Consider the following 19,189-nt stretch of genomic DNA (forward strand, 5'->3'; position numbering starts at 1 on the left):
GAAATGTCAAAACAGAGGTTTGTTTGTTGTGATTGGCGCGCACGTCCAACAGTTCACATTTGTTCGGCTCACAGTCATGGAAATTGCTCGTGTATTAGAATTCTAGTGTTTTAGGCAACAAATAGGACAGCACAACGATCCAAAGGTCGGCGAAAGAGGCCATTTTGCATCTTTTTTGGGGGTACGGCTTCAGTGTGAACCACGTCCTTGGTGTCCCAACTCCCAGCCAATGGTGCCACATCATAGCAGCTGTAAGTTTGGGATATTGGGAAAGTATCGTTTAGTTTGCGTATTCGTGGACGATTCTGCCTTGGCAGTACTGTTTCCACAAGTGTCCAAGTATATTGTGTGTTCGAAATTCTAATTCGCATGGGCGGAATGTCTTGGAAGGCAAGAAAAGGGCAATGGGGGCAGTGGTTACTGCGCGATGAATGAATTGCATAATGGCAGGAATTTGGCTAGTAATGGGGTGAGATTGCCAGTAAACAAACCATGGCGCAATGTGAATCGTTCGATAAGTGAATTGATTTTATTTTTAATAAAATTGTTTTACACTAAAAACAGTATCAAAATGTCTAATAGTTTGTTAACAAAACTTTCATTCTAGGAAACACACCGTGCAGCTGAACCATCCCTCGTTTCTCCATCCCCGTGCGCCAGTGTGTGCGAGAGGTAGTACACAAATCCATTCATTCATTCATTCATTTGCTGTAAGCATAAGGCATGTAGGGCGTCAGGCTCCCGATGCGGTGGTGGTGGCGCAACGTGCACGCAACCGTGGTGGTCGCGAAGAAACCGACCTGTGCACACCACTACCACCAGAGCACGTGGCGAAGCGGTTGGCTGCTCACAACACCGCTCGTACGGGACCGCGATCGATGCCCGCGTATAGTGCTGATTGTGCTACCGAGCCAGCCAGTACGCTTAGCGCGCGAGCTAGCGAGAACAAAACGCGTGTGCCGGGTAGCCCGTTGTAATACGCGAGCATCGTGAACCACTTATACCACCACCACCACCACCACCAACGCGGGGAAGGTCGCTCGCGTTTTTTGCTTATCGCTTTCAAGGTAGTGTACTTTCGCAGAGGCGGTCAGTGTGCCTCACGGGCAGGAGAGCGCCGTAGAATTGAACCGTAACGTTATCTCACCCGGAAAAGCGGGTTCGTTCGCTCGGCTGTGCGTCCTTGAGGGTGTGTGCGGAATCAGGTGCATCTAATTAAAGGAAAGCACAGAGAAGCAAGACACGCGCTGCGTCGATAGTTTGATAGGTGGTGGGGCATGTTTATTCGATTAGTGGGGGAGTGTAAATGCACTTCCGCCAAGTGCTTCTCGCTCGAAGCGCATTCTTATCGTTCCTGGCCAGACTTAATGGTGAAAGTTCGCTGTAGAGGGATACAAGTGGATACATCGACGGGCGTCATGGCCAGGCCAAGTGTCGCAGGTGTGATATCGCGTGATATCGGAATATTGCAACAAAAAGAGCAGCAGACGATGAGTCGCTCCCTTTGATCGTTATCGAACAGCGTGAGGCAGCGTGGAATGTAATAGATTTTGATGTTTTTTTTGCTATTACGATTATCTCGTAATCAAGCTCTGGTGACGGTGAGGTGCTGATGAGTGTTTTATCCATTCAAGTGCGTCACACAGCGAGGTTGAATATTGTGATAAGTTTCAACAATCCTCTGTGCAGGAACGAATGTGAATGGATTCGTTTGTGTGCCCTTGAACAATGTTATTGATCAGAAAGGAAGGACTGTTGTTACATTGTGGCTAAATAGTGCGCTTACTGCCGTTCGAAGTGATCGTTTTCTTTTTGCATATGCATCGTCATCGTTGAGACATTCTTCGCCCGCTAGCGTTACGATCCGTTCTCAACCATTCGCTCTAAATATACCTTTTTGGTTAGGCGGAGCATCGTAAACACAGTAGCGCAAAACAACCGCCAATGGGATGTAACAAACCATTCGAAAATCGAAGACACAAATTGAAAAAAAAAGGAAACGTAATGAAACCGCGGCAACCTTCACTTCAGTTCAGCGTTGACCCCGTGACGGAATCAATGCATGCGTAACCGCACAAGACGTTTTGCGGGTTCGCTTTGTGCTTGCAGGCGAATGCAGGCCAACAACGACGACGACGACGGCGAGGACTCAATGAGTATACCACGAGCAGCAACAAAACCACCGGCCGCTGGTGTGCTCGAAAATCGAAGAAAGAGTCGTTTGTTTACCGACAGTCTGTATGTGTGCTCGCACTCTAATTGTGACCGTCTAAACAACGCATTGAGCTTTCCACCCTTTCAACCTTTTGCGAAGGTTCTCATGTCTGTGATAATGGGTCGCCCAGTGCGAAAGTAAACAAGTTTAGCTCGTCCAACTCGAGATGCGCGCGAAGGGGAGTTGAGCAAACAACCAATCAATCTCGACATCACGCGAATGTAACGTCACACACATCACAATAATAATAACGCAACGCCAATAGAAACACGCGAACACGCGCCTCCCGAGGTTGCGCCTGTCCGCGGTCCAAAGTCCAAACGTGCCCTCAAAAACCCCTCCTCCGGTTCCTCCGGCTGAGCGTGGCCGAGCCCGCCCTATTGAACTTCTTGTTTTTGCTAGTTCGAGAGAACCGGTTGCAGCGGTTTATGTAAATTAGACGTTAAAAATAGATTGATATCATTTGCAAACTTCAACATGAAATGAATATTTCCGCAGTAGGGGAAAACAACCCACAACTCTTCTCATAAATCATACCGAATTGAGCAGGAGATGAGAGCCTTTGGATGCTTCTGGAAAGCTTTCATATCCATAAATTAAATACCGGTACAGGCCGGGTGACGCTCACATAGTGCAAACAAACTCGATCGACGATCGTCCCCTCTACAACCATGTGCCAGAACTGTGGTACGCAATTAGACGGCAATCGTCTCGCTAATTGCTGCCGTGTACTCGTGAGCCGGCATGAGGAGGTCTTTGTGTGATGCTTTTTACGTCAATCCTGGTACATTCGATTGAAGTTCGATGAGATGTAGTACAGTGGTCCATCTTTTCTGATCATTTTTCTATTCGTGATTGTCCCCCGGAAGCGGTACTGGTACTGGTGGTATAATTTGTCCAGTCACTCCAAACCCTCCAACGGACATCAACAGGGGTGGGCCCTGGCTCTGTGATGATGATTCTTTATCGCAAGTCCCACTGAGCGTGGTTCCATTTTTTATGACCGGTTTTACACCGACTGTCCGTTATCGCGTGTGTGTGTCTAGATGGTGGTGCAGGGGGTCAAAGTCTCAGTTTACGTTTCTGTGAAAATGTAGACGTGCGCCTGATTCGTCGTACCGTATCGTGCCGTCCAGTGCGCCAAAGCATTAAATCCATATAACGCCTTGTCGATTGTCAACACGAGGGTGATAAGAACGACCTTTGGTGGGAGGAAATGGTGTCCAAAAAGATGTCACCACCAAATGACCGATATCGCATTTATTAGTCATCGATTGAAAGGAATGAAAGTAATGTACATAACTCTTTTTCTACGTTGCAGATGGCGTCCGGGAGAAGTACACTGGCGGAAAGCCTCCGAGAGCTGTACCAGTTCAGTGTGGTCGACTACTGCATGTTTGGTGCGATGCTGATCCTTTCCGCTGCCTGCGGGATCTACTTTGGGTTCTTCAAGCGGAACAAGGGCGGTGATTTGGAGACGCCGGAAAGCAGCAGCAGTGACGATGAGAGTGCCCACCGCACGGTGACGGTGGCGAGTGGGAGCAAGCGCACCAAAACCACGTTCGGTTCCTCAACGATGGATGAGTACTTGCTGGGATCGAGGAAGTTGAAGGCGTTCCCGGTAGCGATGAGTCTTGTGGCGGGATACATATCAGGGGTAACGATACTGGGAACTCCGGCGGAGATTTACAACTTCGGCACGCAGTACTGGTTGATCGTGATTCCCATTCTGCTGATGGGTGTTGCGGTTTGCACCGTGTATCTGCCGGTGTTTTGCTCGCTGAAGCTGAACTCTTCGTACGAATATCTGGAGCTGCGGTTCAGTTCTTCCGTTCGATCGATAGCATCAGTGATGTTTGTCATAGACGAGCTGCTTTTCCTACCGATGATCATCTATGTGCCAGCGTTAGCTTTCAATCAAGGTAAGATCTCTTTGGCCAATCAATCTTCAGGAAAGAATTCCTTACTAATTGGTCTATTTTTGTGTGTTAGTAACCGGCTTCAATCTGTACGTGATCGGTGCGATCGTGTGCGTAGTTTGTATATTTTACACATTACTGGTAAGTGCGCTCGAAATCGAGTCGATCGATCAGCCCGATTGTATAAATATTAATGTTTTTAATTTGTCGTAATTATTCCAGGGAGGCATCAAAGCGGTGGTATTTACCGATGCGTGGCAAGTGGTCGTAATGTTCATCTCGGTGGTAGTTGTCGTAATTATCGGAACGATCGCAATCGGCGGCCCTGATGTCATCTGGGACCGGTCGGTAGAAGGTGGCCGGATAGACTTCTTCAAGTAAGACAATATTCTACAATTAAGAGAGTTTGGACTCGCGACCCAGTATACATGCATGAAGCAGTACATTGCCCTCCTTTACTGCTACTATTGGGGTTATATTACCCTCCACACGGTGACGATAAGATACGTTAGCATGGGTGTATAACTAGTACAGTTTCCTTTTTTATCAACGTGTTAAATGTTCCTGTTTTGCTAGCAAAGAATGTGACACAGCACCCTGCGGCTGCTTGCAACAGTTACAGTGCAAAGTACATTGGGAAACGCTTTATTGCCTGGAATACATTTTTCAGCCTCTCGCTCCGTCGCTCTCTCGCGGTTCTCCTTTATAATTTATGATCGTACCTGCGTGCGATAGGATTTATTTGTGTGGAGATTTTAGACTAATTATACAGCCCTTTGATTAGGTGCTACGATCAATCACCGGTGCTAATTAATCAATGTTATCTTTAATTCCCTTCCCAACAGCTTTAATCCCTCGATGTACGAGCGACAAACGTTCTGGGCGGTGCTGATCGGTGGCTTCTTCTACTGGACCTCGTTCAACTCCGTCAATCAAACGATGGTACAGCGCTACATGTCCCTGCCGAATCTGAAGAAAGCAAAGCTGTAAGTGACGTTTATCATATCATGTTTGCTGTTGTTATGTGCTAACTGTTAACACCGTTGTTTGTAACATTCCACAGCTCCATCGCCATGTTTACCGTAGGAATGGGTGTGTTTGTGTCGGTGTGCTGCTACGCGGGGCTGCTGCTGTACGGCAAGTACTTCGAGTGCGACCCGACCACCGTTGGGCTGGTGACGACGGACGATCAGCTGTTTCCGCACTACGTGATGGAATCAGTGGGCAAGCTGAAGGGCATCCCGGGCCTGTTCATTGCCGGCGTGTTTGGAGCCGCGCTTAGCTCCCTTTCCGTGGTGCTAAACTCTACCTCAGCCGTCCTGCTGGAGGACATACTTAAAGGGCTGTTCCGGGTAAACCCATCCCCTTTCGTCGCGAACGTGTTCGTGCGGGGGAGTGTAGTGGTGCTCGGGCTGGCCGCTATGGGCTGTTTGTTCATCATCGAAAAGCTGGGCGGTATCTTGAGCGTAGCGACATCGCTATCTGCCATTGCTGCCGGCACTACGTGCGGCATCTTCACGCTGGGCATGTTGGTCCCGTGGAGCAACACCAAGGGCGCCCTGTTCGGTGGTGTGTCCGGTGCGCTTTTGTCCGGCTGGGTGTCGCTTGGCAGCCAATTTGCCGGTGCGGCGGGTGAGATCGTCCCACACAAGCTGCCCGTCTCGATCGACGGCTGCATCGAAGATCTGGTCACCAACGTTACGATGGTGAATCCTGTCTACCCGGATGAGAGTGGAGTGTTTCCGCTGTACCGGTTGTCTTACCATTGGATCACACCGATCGGTGTAACGACAGTGCTGATCGTCGGTACGATCGTATCGTTCCTCACGGGACCACGCGATCTGCGGCACATCGATCCGGAACTGATCTCGCCCGTCATCCATCGGTTCCTGCCCCAAGAATCGTTCGGCAACTTTGGAACGGCAAGCAAGAACTGTGGTGCAGCGGCGCCGGTGATATTTTGTGAAGAAATGCAACCTCACACGAACATTGCGTCCTCTTCCGGCACACCGTACGGCACAACGGTGGAACGCAATGGACAGGTATGTATTGCAAAATCAAGAAGAGTGAAAGAAAAGTCTCTTATTGGCATTGTTTCCTTCAACAGGTAACGAAATCTCGATGATGAAGCTACTGATGATAACTGAAAAACGAACTTAACGCATATCCCGTGGAGAATCCCTGCATCGGGAAGTCGGGGACCTACGCGGCAACACCGTGCCAAATTCGATAGTCATCAACTCTGGATCTGATCCACCGCTAACACTAAGACACCTTTGTGTGTGCGAGAGAGAACAGGAGAGCGAACGATAGAGGTTATTGAAAAATGCGCAAAGACAAACGACGTACGTAGTTTAGGTAGTAAAGGCGGGACCGAGGGCGCCCGGGCAGCCATTCCAGAAGTAGTAGTTCACTTTTGGCTCTTAGTAAGACTGTGTACAAAACAATCGAGTGTCTACTTGACTTCCTTACTTACAGTGGGGTGTGTGTGTGTGTGGGTGTTAGGGGTTGACGGCCAGAACGGTTTAAAGAGCAGCCAGTTCGATATTGTACGGTAAATTGTGTTTTTGGTTTGTTTTGCTTTAGGTTTTGTAAGATTTACGTAATTTTACGCGTAAGTGTGTGAGGGTATGGGTCAGCAAGCTTGCAACCTCCTCTTCCACGACCACCACCATCCCCAATACCCTCCCCCTACCTCCCACCATATCGTTACACGATCTGTGATAGACCATGGTGCAAAAAAACGCGGTGCAAAAGAAGTGGATCCAGTCGGACACGGACTGGAGGAGTTGTTTTTTTCTTCTTCTCTTGTTATTTGTTGTGTGGTGGTTATTGATTGAAAGGATGTTTTGATTGCAACTGGAAGGAGGGTGAAGCTATGTATTGTAAAAGCCAATGCGTTTAGTTTGGGAAGTGAGTTCAAAGACGAATGCTTAAAACAGGTTGATAGGTGTATGTAATGAATGTAGTAAAAATAAAGCAGATGTATGAATACGACACGGTGTGGAGACTGTTTTATGAAGAAATAAATAATGAAAAGAGGCCATATAACATTTATTCATTGCTCTATCCCAATACTAATACTAATACTAATGATATCACACTCCAAAACCAAGTAGAGCTCGCAACAGGTTATCACAAATGCTGTAACAAACGCGCTTCTATCGACGTGCAAAACCGCGGGAAGACAAAATGAACCTGTGTTCATGTGTTCACGAGTGTTCATGAGCAATTTATTCATGGTTCCATGTGCTCGGTTGCAGGAAAGCATGCCGCATGCGTTGTACTGCCGCGGTTTGTGGGCCCGTTGTTTCTAGCGGGTTGGAAAGATAAACAAAACACACCCACACACACACACACACACACACACACCCATCCAGGCGCTGAGAACAGAGAATCAAACAGGTAGACTCTCCTGATAAGGATTACAATTTATGATTTCTGTGAGTGTGAGGGGACAGTGTGTGGTGGAAAGTGTACTAAGAAAATAAACAATGTAAGAAGATGTATGTAGTGCAATTAGCGTGGGACGGAATCTATTGTCTTTCCGTTGATTACGTTTATAACGGAGCAATTATAAACGCTTGAATGGTGTTGTTTTTACGGTGGAAAATAGAATAATTGGCAGGATTTAACTGCGATTGCGCGTAACTGCTATTTCATAACGTTACCCTTTCGTCGGTGGCAGAAAACGGCGTAGTAAAAGGTGTAACAATTATTGTGGCCGCTCTTGACAACCAAATCAGATTGAAATCGATTTAGCAAAAAAAAACAAGACTGTTAAGTGCGTCGAATGAAATTTAAATTAGCACAAAAATAAAGGTGATAATGTACTAAACTAATACCCTAGGAAACAACACTCGGTGCCGACGACGATCCTTGCGTTTGTTGTAGCGCCGTTTGATTGCCGTGACAACGTGGCCGTCCATGCGTGTGCCGGCAATAAACAAGCAACAAACCGCGCGCGTCCACCAATATCAGCAGTGTCGCCGGCTGCCACTACCACCACAGCAGTAGCAGCAGCAGCGTGCCGGTCCGGTTTGAGGTGTGAACCAGCCGACCATCGGCCAGTCGCCGAACGCGAGCGAACGGGCGTGGGACGGGCGTGTTAATCGCGCTAGCCGTGCGGAAAAGTGCGTCTCCTTCAGTGTGCATTGTGCCGCGCAGAAGGAAGCAGGGCAGTGCCGGTGAAGGCAGGACTCGCCCCGTTGTCGACAAGGGGAATGTGCAATTGAAGGTGTCGTCGTGCCAGCAATCGTTCAGTAACGTGTTGGAGGTGTGTTTTTTTCTGTTTTCGTAAGAGGTAAGCGAAAAGAAATTGGAACTGCTGTTTGCCTCGGCACGTGTGGTAAGGTTGAGCATTCGCACAAAACGCGACATTGGTGATGGGAAATGAGAGTACTCAGTTAAATTTAGAAGTTGTTTTCATACAGTGCAACACCTGCTAGAAAGCAAACATCAAATAGAGAGTGTGCGTGAGAGAGAGAGTGTAGAAAGCAGAACCTAACAAAACAAAAAATCAGTAAAATCGCCGCCGCCGTGTCATTGGAAATGGACCGGAAAGGCGACTGCCAGCGTTTGCAATTTACATAGCAATAATCTTGTCTCGGAAATTTGATATCTTGTTTTTGTGCATCTCATCCCCCAATGCTTTGCTTTGCTGTGGGTGTTTGAAAAGAAATTATAAAACAAAAACAGTCTGTTGGAGAATGGCAAGCAAGCAAGAAGCAACTGTTTTGGAAAGGTCACGTTGACGACCCCGAGATTGGAGGATAAGTGCTCTTGAAAACAAATATTAAAGCTCTTCTGCCATTGCTTCTCCATTGCCCTTTAATACAGATGGATTCTAGCAGAGGCACCGTGCTCGACAGCATCCGTGAGCTGTACCAGTTCGGTGTGGTGGATTACTGTATGTTTGCCGCAATGTTGATCCTTTCCGCTGCCTGCGGGATCTACTTTGGGTTCTTCAAACGCACCAAAACAAAGGATACACCCACGGCCACGGACACGAGTGATCTCGATCTGGGTGGAAATCCCCCCACGGTAGGATCGGTGGCGAGTAAGACACCGATCAGTCCGTTTGGATCGTCCACGATCGATGAGTACTTGCTCGGGTCTCGCAAGTTAAAAGCATTCCCAGTGGCGATGAGTCTGGTAGCGGGATACATATCCGGTGTAACGATACTGGGCACACCGGCAGAGATCTACAACTTCGGGACGCAGTACTGGTTGATCGTGGTACCGATCATCCTGACGGGGGTAGCCGTGTGCACGATCTATCTGCCGGTGTTTTGCTCGCTGAAGCTGAACTCTTCGTACGAATATCTGGAGCTGCGGTTTAACAGACACGTCCGCTCGATCGCTTCGGTGATGTTTGTGATCGATCAGGTATGATCGTGTGCAACTTAAAAAAGCGATTCAATATTATTTGAAATAACTTTAAATGTCAATTGCAGATGCTGTTCCTTCCAATGATCATCTACGTACCAGCGTTGGCATTTAATCAAGGCAAATAAAGAATAAATAACTTCTGATATAAACGATGTAAACGCGCCCTACTATTTGCAGTGACTGGACTAAATTTGTACATGATCGGAGCGATCGTGTCCCTCGTCTGCATTTTTTACACACTCCTGGTAAGGATCTGCGCTCCAAACGCGTCCAAATGGGAATGCTTACATACAAACTTTCGCTTTCCTTTTAAGGGTGGCATCAAGGCGGTCGTCTTTACCGACGCTTGGCAGGTGGTGGTGATGTTTATCTCCGTCGTTGTCGTGGTGATCGTCGGCACGATCGCGGTTGGCGGGCTGGACGTCATCTGGGAGCGATCGATGGAAGGTGGACGGATAGACTTCTTCAAGTAAGATACGAAAAAGGCGATAAGACGCATCTTAGATTATCACAGCACAGAAACTCAACAATGTTGGTGGAGGGGTTTTATGGGACACCCAGAGAGGGCTCACGTGCTCCATGTTTGTCAACATTGAGCAATTAATGTTTATGGAGGCCGTACAGGGAGCAAAGATAGTGAGACCATAGAACAGCAGTGCCTTTTTGTTGGTAAGCTGGGAAAGGTTACTGAATGTGTCCAGCAGGTTGCTGGTTTTTGGCAGTTAACCTCTTGGCCGTCCAATGATTGGGTACAATGGTTTTGAATGAAGCGGCCCAATATCGCGACGGACTCAATTCAAGCACACGTGTGCCGAACCAGCGCCTCAATATGGCCAGGACAGAACAATCAATCAATCAGCGATTAGCACGCAACACAGCGGCGCGCTTCCGCGTAAAGATGCCCCCAAGAGAGGAGAGACAAGAGATAGCAACAGAAGAAAAGAGCAACGCATCTTGTACTTTCCTGATTTCATAAGTTGTGCAATCCAAAGATATATGTTTCTTTTGTTTATCTTCTTTTTCCCCTCCACGCAGCATGAGCCCCACGCTGTACGGGCGGCAAACGTTCTGGGCGGTCCTGATTGGCGGCTTCTTCTACTGGACCTCGTTCAACTCCGTCAATCAAACGATGGTACAGCGGTACATGTCCCTACCGAATCTGAGGACAGCGAGGCTGTAAGTTACCTGGGATGCTGTTTATCAGCTCGTGGACGTTATCGGCATGTGATATGACTGGAACACTCTTCCCTTTCTTCCCTCTTGCACAGCTCCATTGCCATGTTCACGGTAGCGATGGGAGTGTTTGTGTCGGTTTGCTGCTACGCGGGGCTGCTGCTGTACGGCAAGTACTTCGACTGTGATCCTGCCTCGGTCGGGCTGGTCTCGACCAACGATCAGCTGTTCCCGCACTATGTGATGGAGTCGGTCGGACATCTGCGCGGCATGCCGGGTCTGTTCATTGCCGGCGTGTTTGGAGCCGCGCTTAGCTCCATGTCGGTAATACTGAACTCCGTCTCGGCGGTTCTGCTGGAGGATGTGCTGCGCGGGTTGTTCCAGCTCAACCCGAGCCCTTTAAAGGCAAACATTTTCGTTCGTTGCTGTGTGGTGATACTGGGACTCACTGCTTTGGGGTGTCTGTTTATCATCGACAAGCTGGATGGAATATTGATCGTGTCTGCCACACTTGCAGCGATTGCCAACGGTACGACGGGAGGGATCTTCACGCTGGGGATGTTGGTCCCGTGGAGTAACACCAAGGGAGCACTGGTTGGGGGTATTGCGGGAGCGCTTCTGTCCGGTTGGGTGTCGCTGGGGAATCAAATTGCAAGCGGTGCAGGGGAGATCGTTGCACGCAAGCTTCCCGTCTCGATCGACGGGTGCATCGAAGAGCTGGTGGGAAATATTACCCTTGTTGATCCTGTCTATCCGGATGAGAGTGGAGTGTTTCCGCTGTACCGGTTGTCTTACCATTGGATCACACCGATCGGCGTAACGACAGTGCTGGTCGTTGGAACGATCGTATCGTTCCTCACGGGACCACGCGATCTGCGGCACATCGATCCGGAACTGATCTCGCCCGTCATCCATCGTTTGCTGCCGGTAGAGTCGTTCAGCTACTTTGGAACGGCAAACAAAAATGCGACAATATTCAACGAAGAAATGCAAGCACAAGCGAGCGTGCCTGTTGATCTTACCGTCCCATACGGTCCAGCGAACGATCTGAACGGTCAGGTAGGTAAAGAAGCTAGAACAAGATGGTAGGAAAATATTAGCAGAAAATTTAAGACTAGATGTTATTGTACTGTGCAATAGCTGCACGACGAATATATTCAACTAGACATATGAGTAAAAACAAATGTACTTAAAAGCGAGCTTAGTGTAGTCGTAATTATCAGGGAATAACGATACAATTTTTCCAAAAGCGCCACAAAAAAATCTCTCAATTTAAACGATTCACAAATATATTTTTACAAACTCCAACCAAGCTGTGATTTTACCAGTAGTGCAAAGATGAACGAATTTTAATAATAACCGTTTTAAACCGATTGAATGTTTATTTTTTTAAAAACAACCAGAAAAACAGATTTGTAATAGATTTTGTAATACATAAATAAAATCAATAAAAACTGGGAACAAAATAGTAATGTTTTTGTGTTGTTTGTGTTGTTTCGATGCTCCGATGAGAAATGCACACTTGACGTTTATCAGAATACCTTCAAAATAACTGTGTCAGGATAATAAGGCCAAAAATAAGAGTTCATTGCTCATGAACCTAGGCCGTTTCATCCACACCACAGAGCCAAGTCGAAAGCGGTTAGTAGCCTGGTACAATCTATCCTTTTCTGGTGTACGGTACTATCAGAGGCCCTGTTATCAGTGCCGATCGATAATGATGATGCTTTGTTCATCCTTGAGGATGATTGTGAAGTGCGGCTTGTTGCTTAAAGTGACGGTATATTTTGGGTAAAATGTTAGTGTTTTGATTGAACTTTTTAGGGATTTAAATGTTTAATTGTTGACAAAATCTGCTCTGTGGTGTGTGGTGTTACGAATTCTGAAAAGGGGAAGGTAAAGCCATGTGCACTAGGCAGTAGCAAATTAATAACAATATTTGTTTGTCGCACCTTCTGCTCAGGTTTGCATGGTCCAATTTCGTGCAGTTGCAATTGTTTACAAACAACGCAACTGAACGGCACTAAAATACTTAACAAAACAACTTCTATTGACTAATGTGTAAGCAAAAATGTATCCTAAAATTAAGTACATTAAAACGCTTGAGAAGCGGAAAAAGAGCGGATATGAAACCGATCCACCTCGTTCTCGTTCTCGTACAACCAGTGCCAGCGATCAAATTGCATAATGTTACCCATTCCCCGCACGGCAGCCCCTGCTCAACTGCATCTGGCAAACTGCAACATTCGACGCAACGGCAATTAAAAAGAAAGGCAAAGCGCCAAAAGACGCCACTAACTTGTTGCGCTCAGCATAAACGGTCTGCGTGCGTTCGTTGTGTGGTTTTCGCGTGCATTCGTATTTTCGGGTTTGCTGATTTTGTTTTGTCCAAAGTGGCGGCATCTTTGCCGGCATCGGTCGTCGGTCTGTGCCAGGGCTCACCACTACCACCATCGTATCACCGTAGGCCCAGAAAGATAGCCGAGGCACAGAGAAAGAGAAAACCCGGCAACCCCTGAGCCATTGGCGACGGCGATGGATCGCGCGAATGGATTGACGCGTGTGTGATCGCTTCACTCCACTGCTGTGTGTTACTGCTGCCGGCTGCCGGTGCTGTTGTGCTAATGTGCGCTCCCTTTTTTCAGTGCTAATTGTACTGTCGGACTGGCAGGATCGTGCCAGAGTGCTAGAGTGAGTTTTCGGTAGCTGAGCAAGGCAGGGTAGGAGTGAAGGTAAGAGCTGGTTGTTGCAATTAAAATTCACGCTTCTTAGTGCGGTTTAGTGCACGTGTTAGAGGTAGCTCAACGATCCAGAATACATAGAGAGGAAAAATGGGGAAATGTTGTAAATTGAATGTAACCGTAGTGCGAAATGGTGCCAAACACGCGAGTGAGAAACAATAATTACAAACACCTTTGGCACATTGTGAAACAACCAAAAATAAACAAAAAGTGTAACGGTAGCAGTGGCAAAACGAGACCAACGTTTCGTACCAGCTCTGTACGCCCTTCAAAGTGTGATGGATTGGTTTGATGGACAAGTGGCGTTTTGTGTGGGTGCAATGTTCGTTTTTCTCTCCCTCCCGGAAGGACAAGAAATCGAAGATAAAATTAGAAGCTGTTTTAGTTTTCGAATGTTATTGTGACCTACTGACCAGAGGCGGCACAGGCGACCGCTAACTGTCAGTTCGAATCCATCGTGGGGTACTTGGAGCTGGGGTTTCAGTGGAGCGAGGGCACGCCTTTTGGCATTGGAACCTATTTCACAACATGAAACAATTTGAGTTCGAGGAACCGTAAACGATCCCGACGCCGTTTGGTTTAATCGATTTATTAAGAGAAACACATATTAACGAGGTTGCCGTTTGTGGTTGAATTTCTAATGCGCGAAGACAGTCTATACAGTCTTATTAAGGGAAAATGATCGTTAGAACCATGTCAATAGGCTTGTACATCAACCGTTTCAACATTTTAGCACCCTTAAACACCACTTAGTTTAGCATGCCTTTAAACGGAGCCGTTGACGCGGCGGTCTCGCTACAGGCTACAGGTTTTTGGAGCCTTTCCATTGAACAACTAATCACACGCGTCCCCATGTGACATCTCCCCGTGTTTGCGAAGGCACTAATGTCAGCACGCACGACATGTAGTCCTTTCCTTTTTAGGTAGGTTTTAGCTTCGGTAGGTTAAGGTGCGTAGCGAGGTTTCTTTTTTTTCGCATGCGATACAGCTCCAGATGTGACGAGTTCAATTTGCCGAAAGAAGGGTTCAAGTGAACTGGTTTTGCGTACCGGAATGTTTTGCTGTCGAATGTGCGTGAGAGTTTTCTGAGACAGAGAATGATGCCGGCGGTGGTAGGGTGAACCAGTTTGGGTTTGTTCTGCATAATCCGTGGGATAATCCGATGGGCCAGGTAAAAGAAAAACTTACGTTCTCCTTTCTTGATATAATTGTTTTCTGGTATTTAGATGTCGTCTCCCAGAAGCACCATGTCGGACAGCATCCGCGAGATGTATCAGTTCAGCGTCGTCGATTATTGCATGTTCGGTGGCATGCTGATCCTGTCGGCTGCCTGTGGCATCTATTATGGGTTTTTCAAGCGATCGACAAACACCAGCAGCAGTACGAGCGAATGCGAGGATGAGCAGGACCATCTGCCCGAGGCAGGGGTTCCAGCAAAGAAGCCTACCAACACGTTTGGTTCTGCCACGATCGACGAGTATTTGCTGGGGTCACGCAAGTTAAAAGCATTCCCGGTGGCGATGAGTCTGCTGGCGGGATACATTTCTGGCGTGACGATACTGGGGACGCCGGCAGAGATCTACAACTTCGGCACACAATACTGGCTGATCGCGGTTCCGATTCTGTTGATGGGTGTTGCGGTGTGTACGGTTTACTTGCCCGTGTTTTGCTCGCTAAAGTTAAACTCTTCGTACGAATATTTGGAGCTACGGTTCAATCCTTACGTACGGTCGATGGCGTCAGTAATGTTTGTCATTAATCAGGTAAGAGGAGGGCAGCGTGCGAGATTCGGGATTACAAAAAAAAACAAGCATGACAAACAACTATCAATCATTTACAGATGCTATTCTTGCCGATGGTTATCTACGTGCCAGCGCTTGCCTTCAATCAAGGTATGTGGTGTGGAAGACTCCAGAATTGTTCAATTACTATGTGAATCTAACGTTCCGTCTGTGTTACAGTAACCGGTTTTAACATTTACGTTATTGGGGCAATCGTGTGCGTCGTTTGCATCTTCTACACACTTCTGGTAAGTCTCTAAGTTCTGGAAGCCGTTTATCGAATACTCATGTGGTTGTTCTGAATTTTAGGGCGGTATTAAGGCGGTTGTGTTCACCGACGCTTGGCAGGTGGTGGTAATGTTCATCTCGGTCGTCGTGGTCGTGATTATTGGCACGATCGCTCTCGGTGGTCCGGGCGTTATCTGGGACCGGGCGGTGGAAGGCGGTCGGATAGACTTCTTCAAGTAAGCTCGCATATTTGTTGATGAACAATGAAAACACAAAGAAGAGATCGGTTTTTCGGTGACTAAGGAATATTTGGCACTGATTCCCTCTTATCGCAAAAAGGCTGCGCGTGCATCGCAAAAGGAGAAACGGAGCGTCGCCAACATCTGGTGCGATTAGAAGATGGCCAAGATGCTCCATTCAGCTATCAGTTCAGCTTACAAGATACACCTTTAACGGGGTGGGGTGTGTGACTTTGGTCCACGAAACTGACAAATTGTTTGATTGGAGCTTGTCAACAGTGAGCGATTGTTAGAGGAACGCTTGATCTATCTTCTTTGTGTGAGAGGGAATTCCCTACCCTAGCATAACAGAGATCTAATGTTTTCACTTCTTTCGTCCCTTTCTTCGACGCTTTCGACAGCTTCAATCCATCTATGTACGAGCGGCAAACGTTTTGGGCCGTTTTGATTGGCGGTTTCTTCTACTGGACCTCGTACAATGCCGTCAATCAGACGATGGTACAGCGCTACATGTCACTGCCGAATCTAAAGACTGCAAAATTGTACGTAACTGATGCTTTAATGCTCAAAATGGCACTGGAATGTTCATGCGTCTCTCATTTCGCTTCAGCTCGATCTACATGTTTGTAGTTGGAACGGCCATCTTCGTGTCGGTTTGCTGCTACACTGGACTGCTGCTGTATGGGAAGTACTACGACTGCGATCCGGCCACCGTGGGACTGGTGACAACGAGCGATCAGCTGTTCCCGCACTATGTGATGGAATCGGTTGGCAATTTGCGGGGCATGCCAGGTCTCTTTATTGCCGGTGTGTTTGGAGCTGCACTGAGTTCGCTTTCCGTCATCCTGAACACTACTTCGGGCGTGCTGCTGGAAGACATTCTGAAAGGATTGTTCCGCGTGACGCCCAGCTCGCTCGTGGCCAACATCGTCGTGCGTGGCAGTGTGGTTGTGCTTGGGCTGGCCGCCATGGGCTGTCTGTTCATCGTGGACAAGCTGGACGGAATACTGATCGTGTCGGCAACGTTGGCGGCAATCGGAAATGGTACGACGGGAGGGATCTTCACGCTGGGGATGTTGGTCCCGTGGAGCAACACCAAGGGAGCACTGGCTGGAGGTATCGCTGGTGCGCTTCTGTCCGGTTGGATCTCACTCGGAAGTCAGTTCGCGAGTGCAGCGGGCGAGGTTGTGCCACACAAGCTGCCCGTCTCGGTGGATGGATGCATTGCGGAGCTCATCACGAACACAACGATCGTGAATCCGATCTACCCGGATGAGAGTGGAGTGTTTCCGCTGTACCGGTTGTCTTACCACTGGATCACACCGATCGGTGTAACAACGGTAGTGCTTGTTGGATCGATCGTATCGTTCCTCACAGGGCCACGGGATCTTCGTTACATCGATCCGGAGCTGATCTCACCCGTCGTGCATCGCTTCCTACCGAGGGAATCGTTCAGCTACTTTGGAACGGCAAACAAAGGCCCAACGTGTGTCAGCGAAGAAATGCAAACGCAAACGAATATCCCAGTCGATAGCAGTGCTCCATATGGCACTGCAGCAAATGGCCAAAATGGTCGCGTAAAGGCACACAATTGAAGAATGAATGTTGGATTAACTTCTAGAACACACTATTCAACAATGTTCTTTCTAGTACATTACAGTAAACAACCATTACCTTCATCATACAGTACAATATCTGTGATACGCAGGACACAAGAGGATCATCAGAGTAGGCATTTATGATGTACGTTGTACAGATGTTGGTAGTATTGCAGTTAAGATGATCGTACAGTACCTTTTGACAGCGAGTTCGGTTGAGGTAACAATGTTCGATGCACAATTTAATAATAAACGACACACACGACTTGGTGTTCCTTTTCTTCATTAAAAATACATTTCAAAATTAGAAAACAGATGCTCGGGTTACGAACAAACCCAGAAACTTTTACCCAGAAGAAGCCCGTAAAGAGCTTACCGCTGAAAAAGGAAATGTGAGTTATGCAACGCTGGTTTTGTACCAAATTTTCCAAGCAATTCTCGGTGAAAGGTTACTGTTTCCAGTTCCGGCAGTATGGTGTGACGCTTGGAAAAACTATCCTTTTGGAAAAGCTAACTTTCAGCTCACGACAGCAGCACCAGCATGCGGCGGCAAAGGTTGTAAGCGCATATAGAATGAAATAAAACTTTCGCCTTGTACCACGCCACGCCAAGGACGATGCTGACGTCAGCGTGTCGCATGGCTTCCGGTTGGCGTAGCTGTGTTCGCATAGCTTCACAATGGTGCTGTTGGGGTTTTGGGGGGTTGGAGTTGAACATTCTGGGTACCCTCAAGGATAAAACAATACACCACCGAGCAGTACCGTTTAGTAAAGTGTTGGGGAGTTTTTACCAGCGCCGGTGATAATTCATCCTTTGTAGTGTAGGTTCTCCTGGTGCCGGAAGCACAACAACACGGTGGGAAAGTGTTGGCTCGGTAGTTTGACCGCTTATTTCGAAGGTGTAATTGGATAGGGCTGGAGCAGTGCGGCACGCTAAAATGCTATTAATTTATGGGCTTCCCTGTTCCCGGGCAGTAGCCAGAGTAATCGTTTTACATGAGATGTTACCTTTTGTGAGAAACTTTTCAGAGGTTATTTGGTTGAAAAAAAGCAGCAATAATTCGAGAAAAAGAATCATAATTTGTGGTTTCGACTTGCATGAAAGCTCTATATTCTAGCCATTCATTGTTGCATTCCGGTATGTCAATGTTTGACCTGGCTAAATGAAAAGAATGAATGGCTGCTGGGAGCAACAAAGCTTGCGAAATTGTTCGCGTGTGTGGTCATGCGTGTGCTCGTTTCCTCTGCAAACTGAAACTGATCGTCACCCCGTCCGAATGGGCACTTCCGTACGGTGAAATTGAAAAGGTTTCCTCTTGCAGGAAATAAAATGTATACAATTTATTTCATCATAATGATATGCAAATATGTGCTCAAAATCTCATTCTGCAGCCTTCACCTGCACCGCGCAAACGTGGTGCTCTGGGCTCTGGGCAACTGAGCTCGGGAGTGGAGAAAACTCGCCTTTCATCCGGAAAATTACACCCACATGTGGAAAATTGGAAGCATTATTCGGGGTTGGCGCGCGGGCCACTGCTTTATTAGAACGAAAGACACCGACCGGCGAAGGTGCAGGAGTCACGAAAAAAAAAAGAAATTAAATAAAATAAAACACCCAGGCACGGTAGATGGATTCAGGAGAGAGAGTAAAAAAAAAGGAAGTTAAATATTTAATTAAACGGCTACATGTGTGCGTCGTGTTTCGGACGGGCGGACGATTTTCTCGATTTATCTTTGACCTTTCCCATGCGCAGCTTCAAACATGAAGCAAAAGGGCGCCCGGTTCTGTCCGGTGGGACGTGTGAAGGACTCCATCCCTGGTGACCTGAAAGCATGAAAGGATTCAAACCGGTTTCGGCGGAAACACTGCTGATGTAGTGCGGTTGAGTGAAACATGCCAAGACC

At 47.6% G+C, this 19,189-nt stretch overlaps 3 protein-coding genes across 5 annotated transcripts; all 3 read left to right on the plus strand.

Annotated features, from left to right (window-relative positions):
* The first annotated feature begins 17 nt into the window (after window positions 1–17).
* LOC120955064 (sodium-coupled monocarboxylate transporter 1-like) lies at window positions 18–7,131 on the plus strand. Of its 2 annotated transcripts, XM_040375543.2 has the most exons (8): window positions 18–251; window positions 608–672; window positions 3,537–4,137; window positions 4,208–4,275; window positions 4,357–4,511; window positions 4,980–5,120; window positions 5,198–6,176; window positions 6,242–7,131. In XM_040375543.2, exons 3-8 carry the CDS (start codon window positions 3,537–3,539, stop codon window positions 6,257–6,259), a joined length of 1,962 nt encoding a protein of 653 aa, XP_040231477.2. In that variant the 5' UTR covers window positions 18–251; window positions 608–672; the 3' UTR covers window positions 6,260–7,131. The 2 variants fall into 2 exon arrangements, with proteins under 2 accessions (XP_040231477.2, XP_040231478.2); XM_040375544.2 differs by lacking the exons at window positions 18–251; window positions 608–672 and adding an exon at window positions 828–1,067.
* A 75-nt stretch (window positions 7,132–7,206) lies between these two features.
* Window positions 7,207–12,166, plus strand: LOC120955065 (sodium-coupled monocarboxylate transporter 1-like). 2 transcript variants are annotated; one of them, XM_040375545.2, is made up of 7 exons: window positions 7,207–8,437; window positions 8,974–9,522; window positions 9,591–9,642; window positions 9,703–9,770; window positions 9,840–9,994; window positions 10,561–10,701; window positions 10,794–12,166. In XM_040375545.2, exons 2-7 carry the CDS (start codon window positions 8,974–8,976, stop codon window positions 11,785–11,787), a joined length of 1,959 nt encoding a protein of 652 aa, XP_040231479.2. In that variant the 5' UTR covers window positions 7,207–8,437; the 3' UTR covers window positions 11,788–12,166. The 2 variants fall into 2 exon arrangements, with proteins under 2 accessions (XP_040231479.2, XP_040231480.2); XM_040375546.2 differs by having other exon boundaries at window positions 7,207–8,410.
* A 927-nt stretch (window positions 12,167–13,093) lies between these two features.
* Window positions 13,094–17,550, plus strand: LOC120958961 (sodium-coupled monocarboxylate transporter 1-like). The gene is made up of 7 exons (XM_040382056.2): window positions 13,094–13,430; window positions 14,666–15,202; window positions 15,280–15,331; window positions 15,401–15,468; window positions 15,530–15,684; window positions 16,089–16,229; window positions 16,298–17,550. The coding sequence occupies exons 2-7, from the start codon at window positions 14,666–14,668 to the stop codon at window positions 17,280–17,282; spliced, it is 1,938 nt and encodes a 645-aa protein (XP_040237990.2). The 5' UTR covers window positions 13,094–13,430; the 3' UTR covers window positions 17,283–17,550.
* Window positions 17,551–19,189: the final 1,639 nt, after the last annotated feature.

Source organism: Anopheles coluzzii, chromosome 3, assembly GCF_943734685.1.
Source record: "Anopheles coluzzii chromosome 3, AcolN3, whole genome shotgun sequence".
NCBI classification, from domain to species: Eukaryota; Metazoa; Arthropoda; class Insecta; order Diptera; family Culicidae; genus Anopheles; species Anopheles coluzzii.